This window comes from Myodes glareolus, chromosome 7, assembly GCF_982192425.1.
Source record: "Myodes glareolus chromosome 7, mMyoGla1.1, whole genome shotgun sequence".
In the NCBI taxonomy this organism is placed as follows: Eukaryota; Metazoa; Chordata; class Mammalia; order Rodentia; family Cricetidae; genus Myodes; species Myodes glareolus.
The window spans coordinates 76408730-76426368 of record NC_142032.1 but is presented as its reverse complement, the minus strand read 5'-3'; the positions used below and the strand labels follow the sequence as shown (position 1 = coordinate 76426368).

General features: G+C 51.3%; 2 protein-coding genes across 7 annotated transcripts in view; one reads left to right on the top strand and one right to left on the bottom strand.

Moving 5' to 3' along the window:
• The first annotated feature begins 333 nt into the window (after window positions 1–333).
• Hsd3b7 (hydroxy-delta-5-steroid dehydrogenase, 3 beta- and steroid delta-isomerase 7) lies at window positions 334–3565 on the top strand. Of its 5 annotated transcripts, XM_048455034.3 has the most exons (8): window positions 339–482; window positions 593–661; window positions 826–997; window positions 1215–1370; window positions 1594–1702; window positions 1773–1872; window positions 2007–2169; window positions 2579–3565. In XM_048455034.3, the coding sequence occupies exons 3-8, from the start codon at window positions 832–834 to the stop codon at window positions 2992–2994; spliced, it is 1110 nt and encodes a 369-aa protein (XP_048310991.1). In that variant the 5' UTR covers window positions 339–482; window positions 593–661; window positions 826–831; the 3' UTR covers window positions 2995–3565. The 5 variants fall into 5 exon arrangements, with proteins under 5 accessions (XP_048310990.1, XP_048310993.1, XP_048310991.1 ...); XM_048455033.2 differs by lacking the exon at window positions 593–661 and having other exon boundaries at window positions 334–482; XM_048455035.3 differs by lacking the exon at window positions 593–661 and having other exon boundaries at window positions 358–482; window positions 878–997.
• Window positions 3566–3661: 96 nt separating this feature from the next.
• Window positions 3662–17639, bottom strand: part of Stx1b (syntaxin 1B) — a 21862-nt gene continuing 7884 nt past the window's right edge. For both annotated transcript variants that reach the window (XM_087908411.1, XM_087908412.1), the window contains exons 2-10: window positions 16846–16920; window positions 16555–16654; window positions 16405–16479; window positions 12790–12863; window positions 12539–12647; window positions 12289–12362; window positions 7459–7596; window positions 7253–7363; window positions 3662–7026 (exon numbers count right to left, since the gene is read on the bottom strand). In XM_087908411.1, the coding sequence (XP_087764537.1) occupies window positions 6946–7026; window positions 7253–7363; window positions 7459–7596; window positions 12289–12362; window positions 12539–12647; window positions 12790–12863; window positions 16405–16479; window positions 16555–16654; window positions 16846–16920 (837 nt within the window). In that variant the 3' untranslated portion in view covers window positions 3662–6945. The remainder of the gene's footprint in view (window positions 7027–7252; window positions 7364–7458; window positions 7597–12288; window positions 12363–12538; window positions 12648–12789; window positions 12864–16404; window positions 16480–16554; window positions 16655–16845; window positions 16921–17639) is intronic.

The following is a 17639-nucleotide window of genomic DNA, read 5'->3' as shown; positions in this document are numbered from 1 at the left end:
GCAGTATTGCTGTGGACCAACCACCTAAAGGACTACAACAACCATGCCAGTATCTCCCCAGGGATGCTAGCCAGAGCTGTACCAAGATCAGGCTTCCCTCCTCTCTCTCCCCAGAACCACAGCTGGTGCTGGGACTCCAGCCTACTGGGAAACCCAGCAGGAGGGAAGAAGCAAGGTCATGTAGCAGTGATGAGGTCACCCTGTCTCGACCCCATTATCCCCAAATACGTCATTACCAAATGGGCAGGTTCTGTCCTCTGCCACAGAGAGTGGAATGGCCACCAGGGGGCACTATGGCAAGAGAATTCCCTCCAAACTCCCTTGCCCGCCCCTAGGGGTGGAGGCTAGGCTGGTCTTCCTGGAATGGGCCAGGGAGGAGGAGCAAGCGGAAGGAAGGAAGCCTGTGTGCAGCTAGCTGGCCCACCAGCCAAGGACACAGCCTCTCCCAGTGGCCAGTTTGGACTCCCTGGGACTAGCTACAGGTAGGCAGAGGTGATACTGAGCCCCAAGGGGCCCTTCTCTTACTTTGCTCAGTCCTTACCACCACCTTGCACCCTTCCTAAACAACTCTTTCCCTTTTTCCCTCCTTTAGTATCCCCAGTCATTTTTTCCATCCACCTCAATCCCTAACCCGTTCTGCATCCAATCCGAGTGACTTAGGGTAAGAGGGCAGGCAGCCTGAGTGCTACCGGCACACAACTGCAACCCACAGCTACTAAGCCTCTTCCACCTATATTATCACCCACCTACTAGATCCCTTCTAGGAAAAACACATAGTTGAAGCAGGTAGTATCAATTCTAGTGAGTGTAATTCTCTTCCCACAGCTGGGCATGGCAGAATCTGCACAGGTGCCAACACTGGTCTACCTGGTCACAGGTGGCTGTGGCTTCTTGGGGGAGCATATTGTTCGAATGCTGCTGGAGCGGGAGCCCAGGCTCCGGGAGCTGCGTGTCTTTGACCTGCACCTCAGTTCCTGGCTGGAGGAGTTGAAAACAGGTGACTGGAATGGGGCAGGAGGTGTGGCGCCCCATCCTCCCCAAACTGGGATATGTGCACTTGTGGAAAAGGTGATTCCTATGTCTGTCCTCCAGCTCACGCAGATGGGATGGGTGAGTCACTGGGAACGAATGCGTGGTCCCCTGGGGGCATGCAGGCCAAACTCAGCAGCTGGCTAAGTCCCCAGCTCTGACACTGCCTCGGGCCTCTCCACCAGGGCCTGTGCAAGTGACCGCCATCCAGGGGGATGTGACTCAGGCCCACGAGGTGGCAGCTGCCGTGGCTGGATCTCATGTGGTCATCCACACAGCTGGGCTTGTGGATGTGTTTGGGAAGGCCAGTCCAAAGACCATCCACAAAGTGAACGTGCAGGGTGAGGCGCTACCTACATGTTCTTCCGTGTGACACCCGTCTGACCTTAGCGTGAGCATTCTGTGATGTTCCTATGAGAACCTGTCCTGCTGATAACAGGGCCCCGTTACTGCACCCCCACCCTTTCCTGACCTGTGGTGGTTCACGCTGGACACTAGGTAAAGCCGAAAAAGATGTCGAGGCAGGAAGAAGACACAGCTTGCATTTGTCCCTTCCCTTCACAGGCACACAGAATGTGATCGAGGCTTGTATACGGACTGGAACTCAGTTCCTGGTCTACACAAGCAGCATGGAAGTTGTGGGACCTAATATCAAGGGCCACCCCTTCTACAGGTAAGCTTAGTCCCACTAAATGTCAGAGGCCCTTTCCCTCCAGCATTGAGTCTGTTTTCTCCCCTTCTAGGGGCAATGAGGACACCCCATATGAAGCAGTCCACAGGCACCCCTACCCTTGCAGCAAAGCTCTTGCTGAGCAACTGGTCCTGGAGGCCAATGGAAGGAAGGTAGGTTGCAAAAATAGGGCTTGGGGCGCTGAAGGTAAAGGAGAACCTGACCCCCCAGGCTTCTTTGCATCCATCTCCAACCCATGGTGGCCAGGGTAGAGGCGTGTGCTCCAACATTTTCCCTTTGCCACCAGGTCAATGGAGGGCTACCCCTGGTGACATGTGCCCTTCGACCCACGGGCATCTACGGTGAAGGTCATCAGGTCATGAGAGATTTCTACAACCAAGGACTGCGCTTTGGGGGTCGGCTCTTTCGAGCCGTCCCAGCTTCTGTGGAGCACGGTCGAGTCTATGTTGGTAAGGGCAGAGCAAGGCAAAGGGAGCCCGAGAGCAGGGCAAGGGGGCTGGCTCTGAAGGTGGCAGAGTCATGAGTGTCCCCCTGGTCCTGTGAGGGCTCAGTCAGACAGTGATCATGTGGGCACTTTCTGCATGGATTGCAAGAGAAAGTCTCCATGCCAGCTGGGGGTGGCTGACATGTCATGGGTTATGCCGAACACTGAAGCAGAGTGAGGACAGTGAGGACAGTTCTCCAGAGAAAGACAAGGGCAGCAGCCAGACAGGAACCAAGTAGCTACAGGATGTCCGGAGGGCGGGTGGCTACAGGGGTGGGGGAGGGCCACCTTGACCAGAAGATAGTGAGGTTTGGGCCAAACGGGCCTGGACCAAGGGTCCTCAGGGGCTTATCTGCCTCCCTCCCTACTGGTAGGTAATGTGGCTTGGATGCACGTGCTGGTGGCCCGAGAGCTGGAGCAGCGAGCAACACTCATGGGTGGCCAGGTGTATTTCTGCTATGATAAATCGCCTTATAAGAGCTACGAGGACTTCAACATGGAGTTTCTGGGTCCCTGTGGACTGCGGCTGATAGGCACCCACCCACTGTTGCCCTACTGGCTGCTGCTGCTGCTGGCTACCCTCAATGCCCTGCTGCAGTGGCTGCTCCGCCCACTGGTACTGTACACACCCCTGCTGAATCCCTACACTCTGGCCGTGGCCAATACCACCTTTACTGTCAGTACCAACAAGGCACAGCGCCATTTTGGCTACAAGCCCCTCTTCTCATGGGAAGAGAGCAAGGCCCGCACCATTCACTGGGTGCAGGCCTTGGAGGGTTCGGCCCGGTGACGGCAGGGCCAGGGACTGGAGGCCACTGTGGTACACACTCAAGGTCCTGAACCTTCAGAGCCTGGATGGAGAGAAATGACTGCCTTCTGAGGCTAGGGGTTGTGGTGCCTGACTGGGTGGGAGGAACCATGCCATGTTTTAACTATATAGATCTTGAGTCTGGGTGGTATCCCAGCCTCCAAGTTCTAACAGGGTTTAGGGACAGGCCTATCTTTGGTGCCAGCTGATTAGCAAAGCTGATTTCTAAATGGTCTCACTACCCTACCCCTTCCCACTTCTGGTTTTTCAAGCAGGAAGGGGCTCACGCTGGTCTGTTTACTCCAGGTGGTCTTCAGACCTGGCTTCCGCCACCCCTGGCTCTCCTTAAGGGGTTATAGTTCCATCATTATTTTAAAGTGTATCTCTTTTAGACATTTATCTTTTAATGTGCTTTAAAGAAAGCTGAAGAAAGCAATGAGTTTCCATGTCTTACCTCTCCAACCAAATTCAGTGCCTGCGGTATTGTTAGCTTTCTGTCAAGGTAGCCAACCATGGCGTATCAGGCCAAGCCTGGATTAAAATCCTTTTTCAAGTCTGTGTCTACCTGTTGTTCCCCCTCCCCCCAGTGTCTCCCGTCAACACGGCGCCTGTCCCATGTGGGGACAGAAGGAAGTGAGCACACAGCAAGCCCGCTGTTGGATTGGTTGCTATTTCTCCCGTCCCACCAGGCCCAACCTGGCCCAGGATGGGGTTCGGGCGCTCTGGGGACAGGACATGCAGGTCTGGGGCGGGGGTCAAAATTTCCTGTATTTGATCCATTTGCAACTTGATCACCAATAGAGAGAAATAAGACTCTGAGGGCTAACAGGAGGGTGGCCAGGCTCTGGGCCCCCAGCCAGGCCCCAGGAGTCCTGTCCCCTCAGGAGGGGAGGGAGAGAGTTCTAGAAACCAATGGAGAAAAAAAGGGGGCAGGGGCTCATGTCAGCAAACATGGCTACATCACGTAACACGCCAGCGACACAGAAACACACCAACGCACACAGCTGCACAGCGGGGCGTGGGGAGAGGCTAGGTGGGGGAGAAGAGAGCTAGGAACCGGCCATCTTGTCCTCTGTGAGGTGGGTAGGGCAGGGTGAGTTCACAGAACACATCATGTGTGCACGCTCAAGGCATGACAAGAGCGTGATGACCCACGGGCACAGGAGACAGACACATGGTGGGCTTTGTAAGAGGCAAGGAAGGGACAATGGAAGCATTGAGTCCTGGCTTGGGCATAGGACCACACAGGGGCACATCTGGGCCTGATGGTTTTAGGTGTGTGGAGGGCAGGCGGCACACACTTATCTGAGAACATGCAAAAGACACCAGCCCCCAGACAATCATCCAGGACACACATATGGACAACAGTCAACAAGCTTGTCCATCATGTGATGTGTGGGTCTTGTGGAAAGCTGGGTTACAGCAGACTCAGGACTGCTAGTCCACTTGGGACCCAGTGGTGGGCAGCCCTGGGCCCAGTGCCATTCAAAGAGGCGGAAGCAGCATGCCAGCCACAGGCTGCCCTTGTGAACACCGTGACTGGGGTGTCAGGGAGGCTGCTAGAAACACCTAGGTTGAAGGGGGTTCTGGCTGGGCTGAAGGAAGAAGTGGGTGGATGCTGGGGCCTCCTCTGGCATCTCCAGAGAAGTCAAGGACGGGGGCACGAAGCTCTGGGCGAACTCCTGTCCTGCCGAAGAGTATTCTGGAAATGGATAGGCAGGCTCCCTCTTCAGCATAGCTAACCTGGGGGTTACACACACGTGGATGGACACATGCACACATGCACACACGCACACACACCAGGTGGGCAGAGCTCAAACAGTCAAGCAGGGAAGAGATGAGCTCTCAGGGCTTGCTCAGAAGATTTCCATTTAGAAAGCCATTATTTTCAGGGACTCCCCCTCTCCCTTCTCCCCGAGTCCTGCGTGCACCTGTGTTCACACACACTTCACATGGCTACCCGACTGCAGGCCAGGACACATGTGCCTCTGTGTGCCACCTACACATTCACAGGACTTGTAGCACTGTCCTTTATCCCGCTGACATCCTGCCTGCTCCCCGAGAGCCCACACAGTGCACAACTGTCCACACAGTGGAAGGGGTTTCTCCATTCCTCACTGCCGGAGGACGCTCCCTTTCTCAACCTCCCTGTCACCCAGCTGTGGTAGAGGCCGGGCTGATGGCTTCAGCAGTACACATGTCTGAGGGATAGATTCAAGGATGGCCCTAAGTAGCCACTCAGGTGTGTGTAAAATCCAGCTGCCCAAACCCAAGTTCCTTGAGGAAGAGTTCAAAGCATCGGCTGAGGCAGTGAGGACAAACAAGAGCTTCAAGGTGAGTTTGAGAGGCAGGAAAGGGAAATGCCACTGTTTCCCGCCTGTCTGGAGCAGCCCTTGGCATCTTACCTCCTTAGGCCTACCACACTCCTTCCAGGAGACAGTTTGTGTGCAAACTGGTGTGGCCCGGGATGGGCACCATGCTGTTTGTGTGTGAGGCCCCTGCACCCGTGTGTGAGCACCTTTCTGGAACTTCCTCAGCCTCGGCATTTGTGAACACACTAGGACGTGCTAGTTGTTCAAGGCTCAGTACTGCTGTTGGGCAGAGAGAGAAAGGTAAGAGTCTAGGTGTGTGTTCCCATCAGATGGTTTGGAGAGGGAGGAAACAGCCCTTGCACACTCCTGGCACACTCCTGATAGATAGAGCAGTGTGAGCTGCTGTTCTGAGGAAAGGGAGGAGCAACTAAGTCTGGATAAATCTGGGGAGCATGAACTTAAAGAGAAACGTGTATGTGTGTGACGCACAGAAGCAGAAACATGTTATGTAGAAAGTCCACAAGGGTGCACACGAACACAGTCGTATTCCAGGTAGCTTAGTGACAGCTATCTCTACCCATTCAAAACTAGTGTCTGATTCACAGCATGGATGGCTCTAAGAGAAGATTATCAGCACTACACTACACACACACACACACACACACACAGAGAGAGAGAGAGAGAGAGAGAGAGAGAGAGAGAGAGAGAGAGAGAGTCTTATGCACCAGCCCTTTACATCATCACCTATTAGGGAAACGCACATTCATACCAACTGAGTCAGGATCTTTATCATGTACACACAGGCTTCCACTTGCTTCCCCTGAACTCAAGGCTCCACACACATATGCGCACGCACACACACACACACACACACACACACACACGGGTGGGGGGAGTCCCCAGGACATGAAGTGAACCCCTGGCAGTAACTGAGCCAGGAGAGTTTGTGAGTTCTACATCACAGGAGACATGTGCCGTGGTCTCTGGGCCTCCCTGGATCCTTGGAGGCTGGGAATTACCCTCACACATCCCTCCCACTCCAGATGGAGCATATAGGAGAGAAGGTCAGTGGAGGAATTGCTTTTGCATTGGGTTTTCACACTTAGAAAACTCCATGTACACACATTGTATGGCCACAGATCTGTGCACACACGCGAGCACACACACACACACACACACCTGCACTACACGTGTCTGTTCACAGAAGACAGGTTGGGGTATGGTGGGCTGCTGTGTTCTACTCGGCCACAGTCTGCACAGCAACGGGAGAGAGGGAAGTTCAGACCACACAGGATGGAGGTGGCAGCAAGAGGTTCAGGGGATCTACATACATCTACACAAGTACATACACGCTGGGGTGTCCACACGTCTTGAGCATGTGCCCGCGGCATGCATGTTGGTGTGCATGTGTGATCACGCCTGCTGTTATCTATGTGCGGCAAGGTGGAGGGAGGCTCCATGGCAAAGTGAGAGCCAGGGACTCCAGGGTGTGCATGAGGGTGGCAGGAGCTGAAACTGCCTGGGTCTGTTTTGGGAGTGAGCTTGGAGCAGGGGAGAGTGAAGGGGGAGGGGATTGCTCCCAATGAGTGGGGAGGGACTGAGGGAAGAGAAGGGTAGGGGCCTACAAGCCCAGTGTCCCCCCAATAGATGACGCCAAGACCACCCCCAGCACCACACAGCAAATGATGATCATGATTTTCTTCTGCAGGTGGAAAGATAAGGGGGGAAGAGGGGGAGAGAGAGACAGACAGACAGACAGACAGACAGACAAATGAAGGGAGAGTTGGGATATAGGACATGAGGAAAGAGGGGAGAGAAAACAGAAACAGGAAGAGGTCAGAGCCAGAGATAAGGCCTCTCACCCATTTCGTAACTGCCACACTCCACCCACTGATCTCCTGCCCCGTCAGGCCACCTCCCCTGCTTACCCTCCTCGCCTTGCTCTGGTATTTCACAGCTTTCTTGGTGTCGGACACAGCTCGTTCCACATAGTCCACGGAATGTTCCACATTGTATTCGATGCGGTCAATCATCTCGCCCTGCAGATGGGAAATGTGAAGAGGGGAGAATGAGGGTCGGCTGGAAAAGGCACCCTTGGGGCTCGTGGGGACCCCCAGACTGGTGCAGCCTGTACCTGGCTCTCCACCAGCATGGCCATGTCCACAAACATGTCGTGCAGCTCTCGGATGCTGGTCTCCAGTTTGATGATCTCATTGTGCCTTGTCTCAATCTCATTTAGTGCCTGCTTTGTCATCTGCGAGTCCATTTTGATCTAGGGCGGTGGGGGGAAGAATGGGCTGTGAACACCCTTTGTCCATGTAACGGTTTCAACCTAACAGTTAGAGGGGCTGGGTACAAATCCTTGGGCTAATTATTTACCCTCTTCTGGACCTTGCTAGCCACCACCTAGAGAATATGGATCATAAGCTGGGCGGTGGTGGCACCTGCCTTTGATCCTAGCACTCGGGAGGCAGAGGTAGGCGATCTCTGTGAGTTCGAGGTCAGCCTGGTTCACAGAATGAGTTCCAGGACAGCCAGGGCTACACAGTAAAACCCTGTCTGGAGAAAAAGAGGTGGGGGGAGAGGGAGAGAAAGAAAGAAAAGAAAAGGAAGGGAGGAAGGGAGGGGAAAGAAGGAAGGCAGGAAGGAAGGAAGGAAGGAAGGAAGGAAGGAAGGAAGGAAGGAAGGAAGGAAGAAAGGAAGGAAGGAAGGAAGGAAAGAAGGAGGACCATAATAGCACCTATCTCAAAAGATTGTTGTTAAATTGAATGCGTTTGTGTATGTAACTTTGAACAATCCTTGGAACACCATAAGCATCAAAAGAAGTTTGTAGAATTACAAGAAATAAAGCTTGTAGAAGGCCAGCAGTCTCGCTCCACGGCTTCCTGTAGTGGAACACACACCAGGGAAGCCCAGGGAAGAGAGATGGTCAAAGCTGACAGCGATGGCGGGATACATCAGGTGGGACAGTAGCGACAGGCAGAGGCTCAGATGTGAAGGCAGTGTGCCCGCAAGTCAACAGGAGCCTCGTGAGATGAAGCAGGGGATAAATAAGAACAAAATGCACACCGGTCTCGAGATCAGGAGGAGAAATTCCAGCTCACAGCTACAGCGTCCCCTCAGCTCCTGACCTGGGCCATTGGCTCCTACTGAGTTTAGAACACAGTGGGCAATCGCTTTCCCTCTGGTGCCTACAGAACTCCCAATTACACTGGCCACATACAGCCACTCTGGCCCCTCACCACACATGGGGAGCAACCCTTCCCCCCATCCCTCTCACTCTCCCTCACTCCAAGCTCACTTCCAAAATAGACCCTTTCTACCCATATTTCCTGCCCCTATTGTAAGTGCCAAGGTCATCCAGCAGCTGTCCTGCAAGCGTCCCTGTCTCCCTGTCTATATTTTGACTGCTCTTTGCCAATATTCTCATTATCTAAACACTCATTTGCTTCTCCTTTTTAGCTTAGATTTTTTTTTTTAAAGTGTATGTGTTTGCACTAGAAGATAAATTCAGTTGCCCACATGGATCAAAGGACCTGAGTCCCCTGGAGCTGGAATTACAGGACCTTGTGAGCCCTGACACAGTTGAACTCTGGTTCTGGTTCTGGTGCCATAACCACTAAACCATCTCTCCCCAGATCCTGCTGTCTCTCTTTTTCTTTTTTAAAGACTTATTTATTTCCATATATGAGTGTTTTGTCTGCATGTACATCATCTGCACACCAGAAGAGGGCACTGGATCCCACGGGACTACAGTTACAGATGGTTGAGAGTCACTATGTGGGTGCTGGGAATTGAACTCAGGACCTCTGGTAGAGCAGCCAGTGCTCTTAACCACTGAGCCACTTCTCCAGCCCCATCCTGTTGTCTCTTAAGGTCCATCTCAATGACAACTCTTGACATCTTCCTTGACTCCAGTATTAATAATAATCCTAGCCAACACTTAGGGTTCATCTGCCTTTTCCTCAGCCCATCCAGGGCTCATCTGCCCTTTCCTCAGCCCATCCAGGGCTCATCTGCCCTTTCCTCAGCCCATCCAGGGCTCATCTGCCCTTTCCTCAGCCCATCCAGGGCTCATCTGCCATTTCCTCAGCCCATTAAGGGCTCATCTGCCATTTCCTCAGCCCATCCAGGCTCCCAACCCCATTGACATTGTTGTGAAACTGAGTGGGTTCCATAAAGGTGGTTTCCATGACCACAATGGAATGCCAGGAGGCAGAGGTCAACCTTTTATTTTTTTATTTTTTATTTTATTTAATTAATTTATTTGAAGCAAGTATCTCTATGTAGTCCTGGCTGTCCTGGAAGCTATGTAGACCAGACTGGTCTTGAACTCCCAGAGATCTTCCCAAGGGCTGGGATTAAAGGTGTTCACCACCATGCCTGGCCAGAGGCCAGCTCTTGCCCACTAAAGTAAGACCTCTTGGAGTCGCCTGCCAGGCTCCTCTCCAGTCTCACACAGAGACAAGACAGTCTGAGGAGAGCTGTATTGGAAGGAGGAGGGGTGTCTCACTGGCCCCTCCAGGGTCAATTCAACAAATACATTTCACTGCCGACTCTCCGACAAACACAGTGAACACTTTATGCCTGGTTACACCATTTCCCAAAGCCATCTGGCCACAGAGGCAGAGATGGACACAGGGCTGGGCAGGCCAGAGTGCACGCCCACAAGGAGAAAGAGAACCTGGGTTTGGGGGAAGCCCCTGCGCTCACAAAGAACAGAACAGGGCCGTGTGGAGAAACAGAGCCTCCAAAAACGAGCCACAAAGAATGGCAGGCTTCAGGAGGGGGAATGGGCTGTGGGTCCTGTGGTTCTGGGGAGGGAAGTATGCTGTCACTTCAGTCACCACACTGAAGAACTCTGACTCAGAAACTAAGACTGTGTTCTTACTGAAAGCAGTCTACAGATTCAACGCAATGCCCATCAATATCCTAGCAAAATTCTTCAAAGACCTCGAAAGAATGGTACTCAACTTCATATGGAAAAGCAAAAAAAAAAAAAACAAAACAAAACAAAAAAAAAAACCAAACAAACAAAAAAAACAAACCCAGGAGAGCCAAAACAATCCTGTACAATAAAAGAACTTCTGGAGGCATCACAATCCCTGACTTCAAACTCTACTACAGAGCTACAGTACTGAAAACAGCCTGGTACTGGCATAAGAACAGACAGGAGGACCAATGTAACTGAACAGAAGACTCGGGTATCAACCCACATATCTTCGAACACCTGATCTTTGATAAAGAAGCAAAAAATATCAAATGAAAAAAAGAAAGTATATTTAACAAGTGGTGCTGGCATAACTGGATATCAACATGTAGAAGAATGAAAATAGACCCATATCTATCACCATGCACAAGACTCAAGTCCAAATGGATTAAAGATCTCAACATAAAGCCAGCCACACTGAACCTTATAGAAGAGAAAGTGGGAAGTACACTTGAACGCATTGGCACAGGAGACCACTTCCTAAATATAACCCCAGCAGCACAGACACTGAGAGAAACAATTAATAAATGGGACCTCCTGAAACTGAAAAGCTTCTGTAAAGCAAAGAACACGGTCAACAAGACAAAATGACAGCCTACAGAATGGGAAAAGATCTTCACTAACTGCACATCAGACAGAGGTCTGATCTCCAAAATATACAAAGAACTCAAGAAATTGGACACCAAAAGAACACATAATCCAATAAAAAAAAATGGAGTACAGACCTAAACAAAGAACTCTCAACAGAGGAATCTAAAATGGCTGAAAGACACCTAAGGAAATGCTCAACATCCTTAGTCATCAGAAAAATGCAAATCAAAAGAACTCTGAGATTCCATCTTACACCTGTAACAATGGCCAAAATCCAAAATCAAAAACACTGATGACAACTTATGCTGGAGAGGTTGTGCGGAAAAGGGAACACTTCTGCATTGCTGGTGGGAGTGCAAGCTGGTACAACCCCTTTTCTCAGAAAATTAGGAAACAACCTTCCTCAAGACCCAGTAATACCACTTTTAGGTATATATCCAAAAGATGCTCAATCATGCCACAAGGACATGTGCTCAACTATGTTCATAGCAGCTTTGTTTGTCATAGACAGAACCTGGAAACAACCTAAATGCCCCTTGACTGAAGAATGGAGAAGGAAAATGTGGTACATTTACACAACAGAGTACTACACAGCAGAAAAAATAACGACAGCTTGAATTTTGCAGGCAAATGGATGGAGCTAGAAAACATTATTTTGATTGAGGTAACCCAGACCCAGAAAGACAATTATCATATGTACTTACTCATAGGTGGTTTTTAAACATAAAGCAAAGAAAGCCAGCCTACAAACCACAATCCCAGAGAACTTAGACAACAATGAGGACCCTAAGAGAGACTTACATAGATCTAATCTACATGGGAAGTAGAAAGTAGAAAAAGACAAGATCTCCTGAGTAAATTGGGAGCAAGAGGACCTTGGGGGAGGGTTGAAGGGAGGAGGGGAGAGGCAGGGAGGGGAGCAGAGAAAAATGTAGAGCTCAATAAAATCAATTTAAAAAAAAAAGAAACGCAAAAAAAAAAAAAAGAAACCAAAAGAAATTAAGACTGTGGAGTCAAGTTCTTCCCAAGTTGTTTCACCTTCTGGCTCAATTTTCCTCATCTAAGAAATGAGTTACCTTTAAGATTTTGGAGACAATTAAGAGAGGGTAGACACAGTGGTACACCCCTGTAATTCTGGGTGAGGCCAAGAGGATTGTGAGTTTTGAAACAATCCTGTCTCAAAAAACAAACAAAAAACCCTGCAAGTGTGAAAAAATGCCTCGTGCAGCGCTATTGACCCTTTTCACGAAGGTGCCTTCCTGCCCCGCCCCCGTGGAATCCCCCAGTTCTTGGTCCAAGTTGTCCATTGTCTGAGATTCCAGAGTGGACATGGAGAAGAGGCCAATGTTTTCCCGACAGACCCTGACCCGACCCAGGGCTCACATCGTCCGTGAAGATGGCCAGCTTCCCGCTTTCCAACATGTCTTCCAGTTCTTCATTGGTAGTGGTCCTGCCAGCTGTGGAGAGAAAGAACTTCCTGCTCAGGAACTGGGTCTGAGGTGGTGGGGTGAAGGGAACAGGAGCCCAGGACCCACCCTTCCAGGCTCAGGCCAGGTGCTGGCTCCAGGGAGGAACCCCCTGGAGCCGGCCTGTCAAGTCCTGGGACTTTGGGGATGGGGAGGGGCACACGCACTGATCTCCAGCTGCCGCTGGATGCGGTCCTTGCAGCGGTCCCGGTACTTGGACTGGGTTGCGTTATACTCGGTCATTACCTCCACGAACTTCCGCGAGAGGGTGGAGTGCTGGAGAATCGGGAAAGACACCGCAGGGTGTCATGAACACAAGGTACCTCCATCCTTCGCTCTGCTCTCTGGCACAACCCCGCCCAGAGGCCCTCACAGAGACCACTCCTGCCAGGGCTGGTTCCCTGCATGCTGAGCTTACCTGAGTCTTGCGGATGCGCAGGTCGGCGGAGGAACGATTCAGCCCCTCTTCCTGCTCAATGCTTTGCTCGATCGCTACAGGAGAAAAGGCACAGTCACAGGCTGGAGACAGAGATGGGGACCGGGATCTGGGGTGTAGGAAGAGGTAGGGTCCAGGTTAAGGGAAAAGACACCATGCTCCACGAAAGGAATTATGGTTCCTAGGCGATGGTGGCGCAGGCCTTTAATCTCCGGCACTTGGGAGGCAGAGGCAGGACGATCTCTGTGAGTTCGAGGCCAGCCTCGAACTTACTACAGAGCAAGTTCCTGGACAGGCTCCAAAGCTGCAGAGAAACCCTGTCTCAAAAAACAAAAACAAAACAAAGCAAAAACCAAAAAAATCATGAAAAGGAAAAAAGAAAGAAACAAATTATGGCGAGGTCTAGTTTTGCAGGCTGCCAATAGACAAGCAGGAATCTGAGGGGGTTTCCTAAGGCAGGTAGGGAAAGAGACAGAGTCAAAAGGTCACCAGACAGAAGCTTTGTTTTCATGGAAGAATTTTGCCTTGGAGGGAATATAGTCCGTTCACTAGAGGGGACACCCCCCAAAGTAGTCTCCAGTTCCTTTTACCTCTAAACAAAAAGCAAAACCCAACAGCACTTTGTGTGTGTGTGTGTGTGTGTGTGTGTGTGCATGTGTGCGTGCTTTTAAAGGCAGGGTGTGATTGGTTACATTGCCTGAAACTTGTGGACTCAAAGACACCTCTGCCTCACTTTCCGAGTAGCTGCTACTACAGGCAAGGCCCCCACTACCTTCTGACTTTTTGGTGGTCACCCTTACATGAGAATTCTGTAGATGTTCTAACAGAGAAAACTTAGTTCTCCTGCCCTGCCTGTTCTGTGAGTTCCTGCTTCTTTTTTTGTTTTACCTTTTGGTTTTTTTGAGACAAGGTTTCTCTAGGTAGCCCTGGCTGTCTGGAACTTGCTCTGTAGACCAGGCTGGCTTCGAACGCTGCCTTCTAAGTGCTGGGATTAGAGGCATGTACCACCACTGCCTGGCTAAATTCCTACTTCTATCTATCTACCTACCTACCTAGGTATTTATGATTTTTCAAGACAGGGTTTCCTCTTTGGAGCCTGTCCTGGAACTAGCTCTTGTAGACCAGGCTGGCCTCGAACTCACAGAGATCTGCCTGCCTCTGCCTCCTGAGCGCTGGGACTAAAGGTATGTGCACCACTGCTCGGCTGAGTTTCTACTTGTAAAGGATGTTTTGTACTGTTTCTGGACCGTGGATTCCCGGCTCCATCACTCAGCTTTTCTGAGCAGAGCTTGCAGGAACAGCTTCTTCACATTAAGATCAGAAAGTGCAGCAGGGATGAATCACCCAGGCTGCTGAGACTCGGGACCTCTGGGACAGTCCTGAGAATGCCATCTCTCTGTCCTCCTGGCATTAGGGGAGGGATGGAGCTAGATGGCACCTCAAGGCTCTCCTGCAAGCAGAAGCAGAAACAGTGACTGGGTGCTATTGCTGGCTGGGCCAGCTCAGAGAAAGCACCAGGCGTACATGACCGGGGATCCAGGGACCTACTGATCCTGCTGGGCTATGTTATGAGACCTGGGGCTAAGGCCAACTCTTTGTAGACGGGTCTTTTACAACAATTCTGGGAACTCAGTGATACTGGTTAATATTTCACACTAGAAACTGGGGTTTGAATTCCTGAGACAACTTTTCAAAGTCACCCTAATGCCACCAACTGGAAAAAAAATGGAAAAGATGGGAATTTTTTTCTTCCTGGTCAATTTTCTTTTTCATGACAGGGTTTCTCTGTAGTTTGCAGCCTGTCCTGGAACTAGCTCTTGTAGACCACACTGGTCTCAAACTCACAGAGATACGCCTGCCTCTGCCTCCTGAGTGCTGGGATTAAAGGCGTGTGCCACCACCTCCCTATGTCTGGTCAATTTCTTAAACGATCTTCACTTTTCCTGTCTCCTGTCTGGAACTATTTCCCGAACCCCTGACCACAATGTTTTCCTCATAGCCTTCTAGAATGTGTTCTAGATCAGGACACAATGGGTCTGAAGAAACTATGGAATCCTGGACCTGTGACCCTCCCTCCCACCCACCTCAGTCCACCGAGTGCTAAAATTATAGGGGCACACTATTATGCCTCTCTGCAACCTGAGTTTTATGGAGTTTGTTTTGAAAATGTCACCTTACAACTCTGGCTCTCCTGGAACTCACTATGTAGACGAGGCTGGCCTTGAACTCATAGAAATCTACCTGCCTCTGCCTCCCTAGCGCTGAGTCTAACAGTGTGCGCCACCACATCTGGCAACTTTTATATTTTATATTTGAGATTCTTGGTAAGACTTCATCTGGAGAAAAATATTTCGCTGTCAAAAATATAAGGGAAAGGGCTGGAGGGATGGCTCAGAGGTTAAGAGCACTGGTTTCTCTTCCAGAGGTCCTGAGTTCAATTCCCAGCAACCACATAGGGGCTCACAACCATCCATAATGAGACCTGGTGCCCTCTGCAGGCCTGCAGGCATACATGCAGGCAGAACACTGTATCCATAATAAATAAATCTTTAAAAAAATTTTATAATTGCTTCAGTTTCTCCTACTATACTAACGAGCAAACCGCGGACAGGGACTGTCGGCAGTAAGGGGACCTCACAGGCTGAACTCCTCCCATGCAGATTGCATGACCATGACCCCAGAGCACACCTGCAAAGGGCTTATCTTTACAGGTCAGCATCAAAGGCTCCCAGAAGGCCTCCCCTTGAGTCCAAAAGGACATGAAGCTTGTTTCCTCATCTCCCCAGGTAAGGCTAACGGTTTGGGGGACAGGCCCTTGATAAAGCCTGTCTAAAGTTCAGCAACAGGCCCAGGGCTGCAGGCACTCGGTGACTGTCTTCTGCTGCTGAATTACCATGGCACGCCAGTGGCAGCTCCTTAATGCTGCTATTCCCCTGGCACCAGCAGACGAGGAGGTTCCCAACCCACAGTGCTTTGGGGGAAGGTGATTATTACCAGCACCCAAGTCCTTAAATTAGAGTGAATGCATGAGCCTTTGGCAAGGCCCTCCTGAAAGCGTGCCAGCCCCTGATGTCAGCCACACAGTCCAATCTGTCCTGAGCCGAGGATACTAATTCAGAAGCATTTGCTGAGCCACCTACTGGGTGCTCAGTGTCGTGCTCAGAGCCTGTTCAGGACAAATGAGGACTGAACAAAATTAAAACCTTGGAGGAGGATGTTTCTTTCATCCTCCCCGCCTCCCTTTCTCCCTGGATTTTTTGAAATAGGGTCTCACTGTGTAGCCCACATTCATAGGAAACTCTGACTTTTCCTGAGGCAGCCTCCTGAGTGCCGGGACTATAGGTCATCACCACCGTGACTGACTGGAAATCTGTATTCCTCTGATTGATGGCTCTCAGGTGCAGTTCAGGCGGAAACTCTACCCAGCTCACTTCCCTGTCATGTGTCTCCAAAGAATGTGGGCCGAAGTGGGCTTGTGTATAGCTCCCTGAATAGGAATCTGGTCCCCAGAAGCCTGTGAACATGGCTTACAGGGACCGGCTTTGTCCAGTGCGCGGCGGAGATCTTTCTCCGCAGATTTAAGGTTACGTCACTCACCTTTCAACTTGGACCGGACCTTGTTTGCGGTCTTTTTGATGTCTGCCGTGAGGTCCTCCAGCTCCTGTTTGGTCTCTGGGGAGGGCAAACAGGGAAGTGAGAACCTGGATGGGGCTCCCGCTCCCCGAGTCCCCCTGAAGTGGCACTCACTCTCATCCGGGTTGGGGGCAGCAAGGATGGCGCTGTGCTGTTTCTTCACCTGCTCCACATCCTCAGACAGTTTCTCGATGCAGCCTCGGATCTCTTCCACCTGGGCAGGAACTCAGTGACACCTCACCCAAGTTGGTGGGCCAGATGAGGGAATCGGGACAACTAGCCAGTGCTCAGTGAAATGGGCCAAACCCAGAAGGCCAAGGAGTGTGCGGGAAACAGGGGTGCACAGGGCAAAGGATGTTGCTGGGGACGGGCACGGTTCTGGGCCAGGGCTACTGGGGGCTCTACCTGTTCAAAGAACTCATCCATAAAGTGGTCTCGATCCACGTGGACCACCTCCTCTTCATCATCGCTGTCTTTTGCCTGGGGAGCAAAGCAAGGCCAGACGCATGAGCAGTCCTACCCCGCTCCCCAAGGTTGATGTGCTTGCTCTCTGGTCCTCTACCTGCCACACACACGGATGGCACCAGTTCTAGGCTCAGAGCCAGCACTGGGTTACTTGAAGAACAATGTCTCAGATGCCAGGGTACCTTAAAGGGAGTCAGCTAAAGGCATTTCCTGGGGTAGGAACAGCCTCAGGTGTTCAGTCACCCTGAAAGAGACATTAGTCCAGGCTGTCCCTATTGAATGCTAGATACAAATGGCAACATTTCAACAACCAGCTAGTTGTCACGTTTGTGATGGTTGTCTCTTCCCTTCCCGGGCTCTGAGCCTTCCCGCCATCCCTTAGCAGCGCCATCCCTTAGCAGCGCCGGCTCAGGTCTCCCTTTTCCCTGCCCCGACCTGACCATTCATTCTCTTATGGAAGGTCGCATGGCTGCCAAGCTGCCAGTAGCTGGTGCCAAGTTGAGCGAGCACAGCCAGGCCCAGCAAAGGCTGGCTGAGCAGAGTCAGCAGCACTCTGACCTGCTTCCTCCCACGCCTTCCTCCTCCTGCTGCACTCCGCTGCTGGAGACCCCTCTTCCCCCACACCAGTCGCTCACTCTCTTCCAGTCCCTTCCAGCCGCACACCCACCAACTCTCTCTGACTTGGATTTCCCAGTTGCAACGTGCAGCTGCTCAACCCTCCACCCTCAGGGCTC

Excerpts from the sequence above, each read along its gene's own strand:
- Hsd3b7 (XM_048455033.2), top strand. The coding sequence starts at position 832 with ATGGCAGAATCTGCACAGGTGCCAACACTGGTCTACCTGGTCACAGGT. Across the intron at positions 1,371-1,593 it reads CCACAAAGTGAACGTGCAGG|GCACACAGAATGTGATCGAG; the intron begins GTGAGGCGCTAC and ends TTCCCTTCACAG. Across the intron at positions 2,170-2,578 it reads GCACGGTCGAGTCTATGTTG|GTAATGTGGCTTGGATGCAC; the intron begins GTAAGGGCAGAG and ends CCCTACTGGTAG.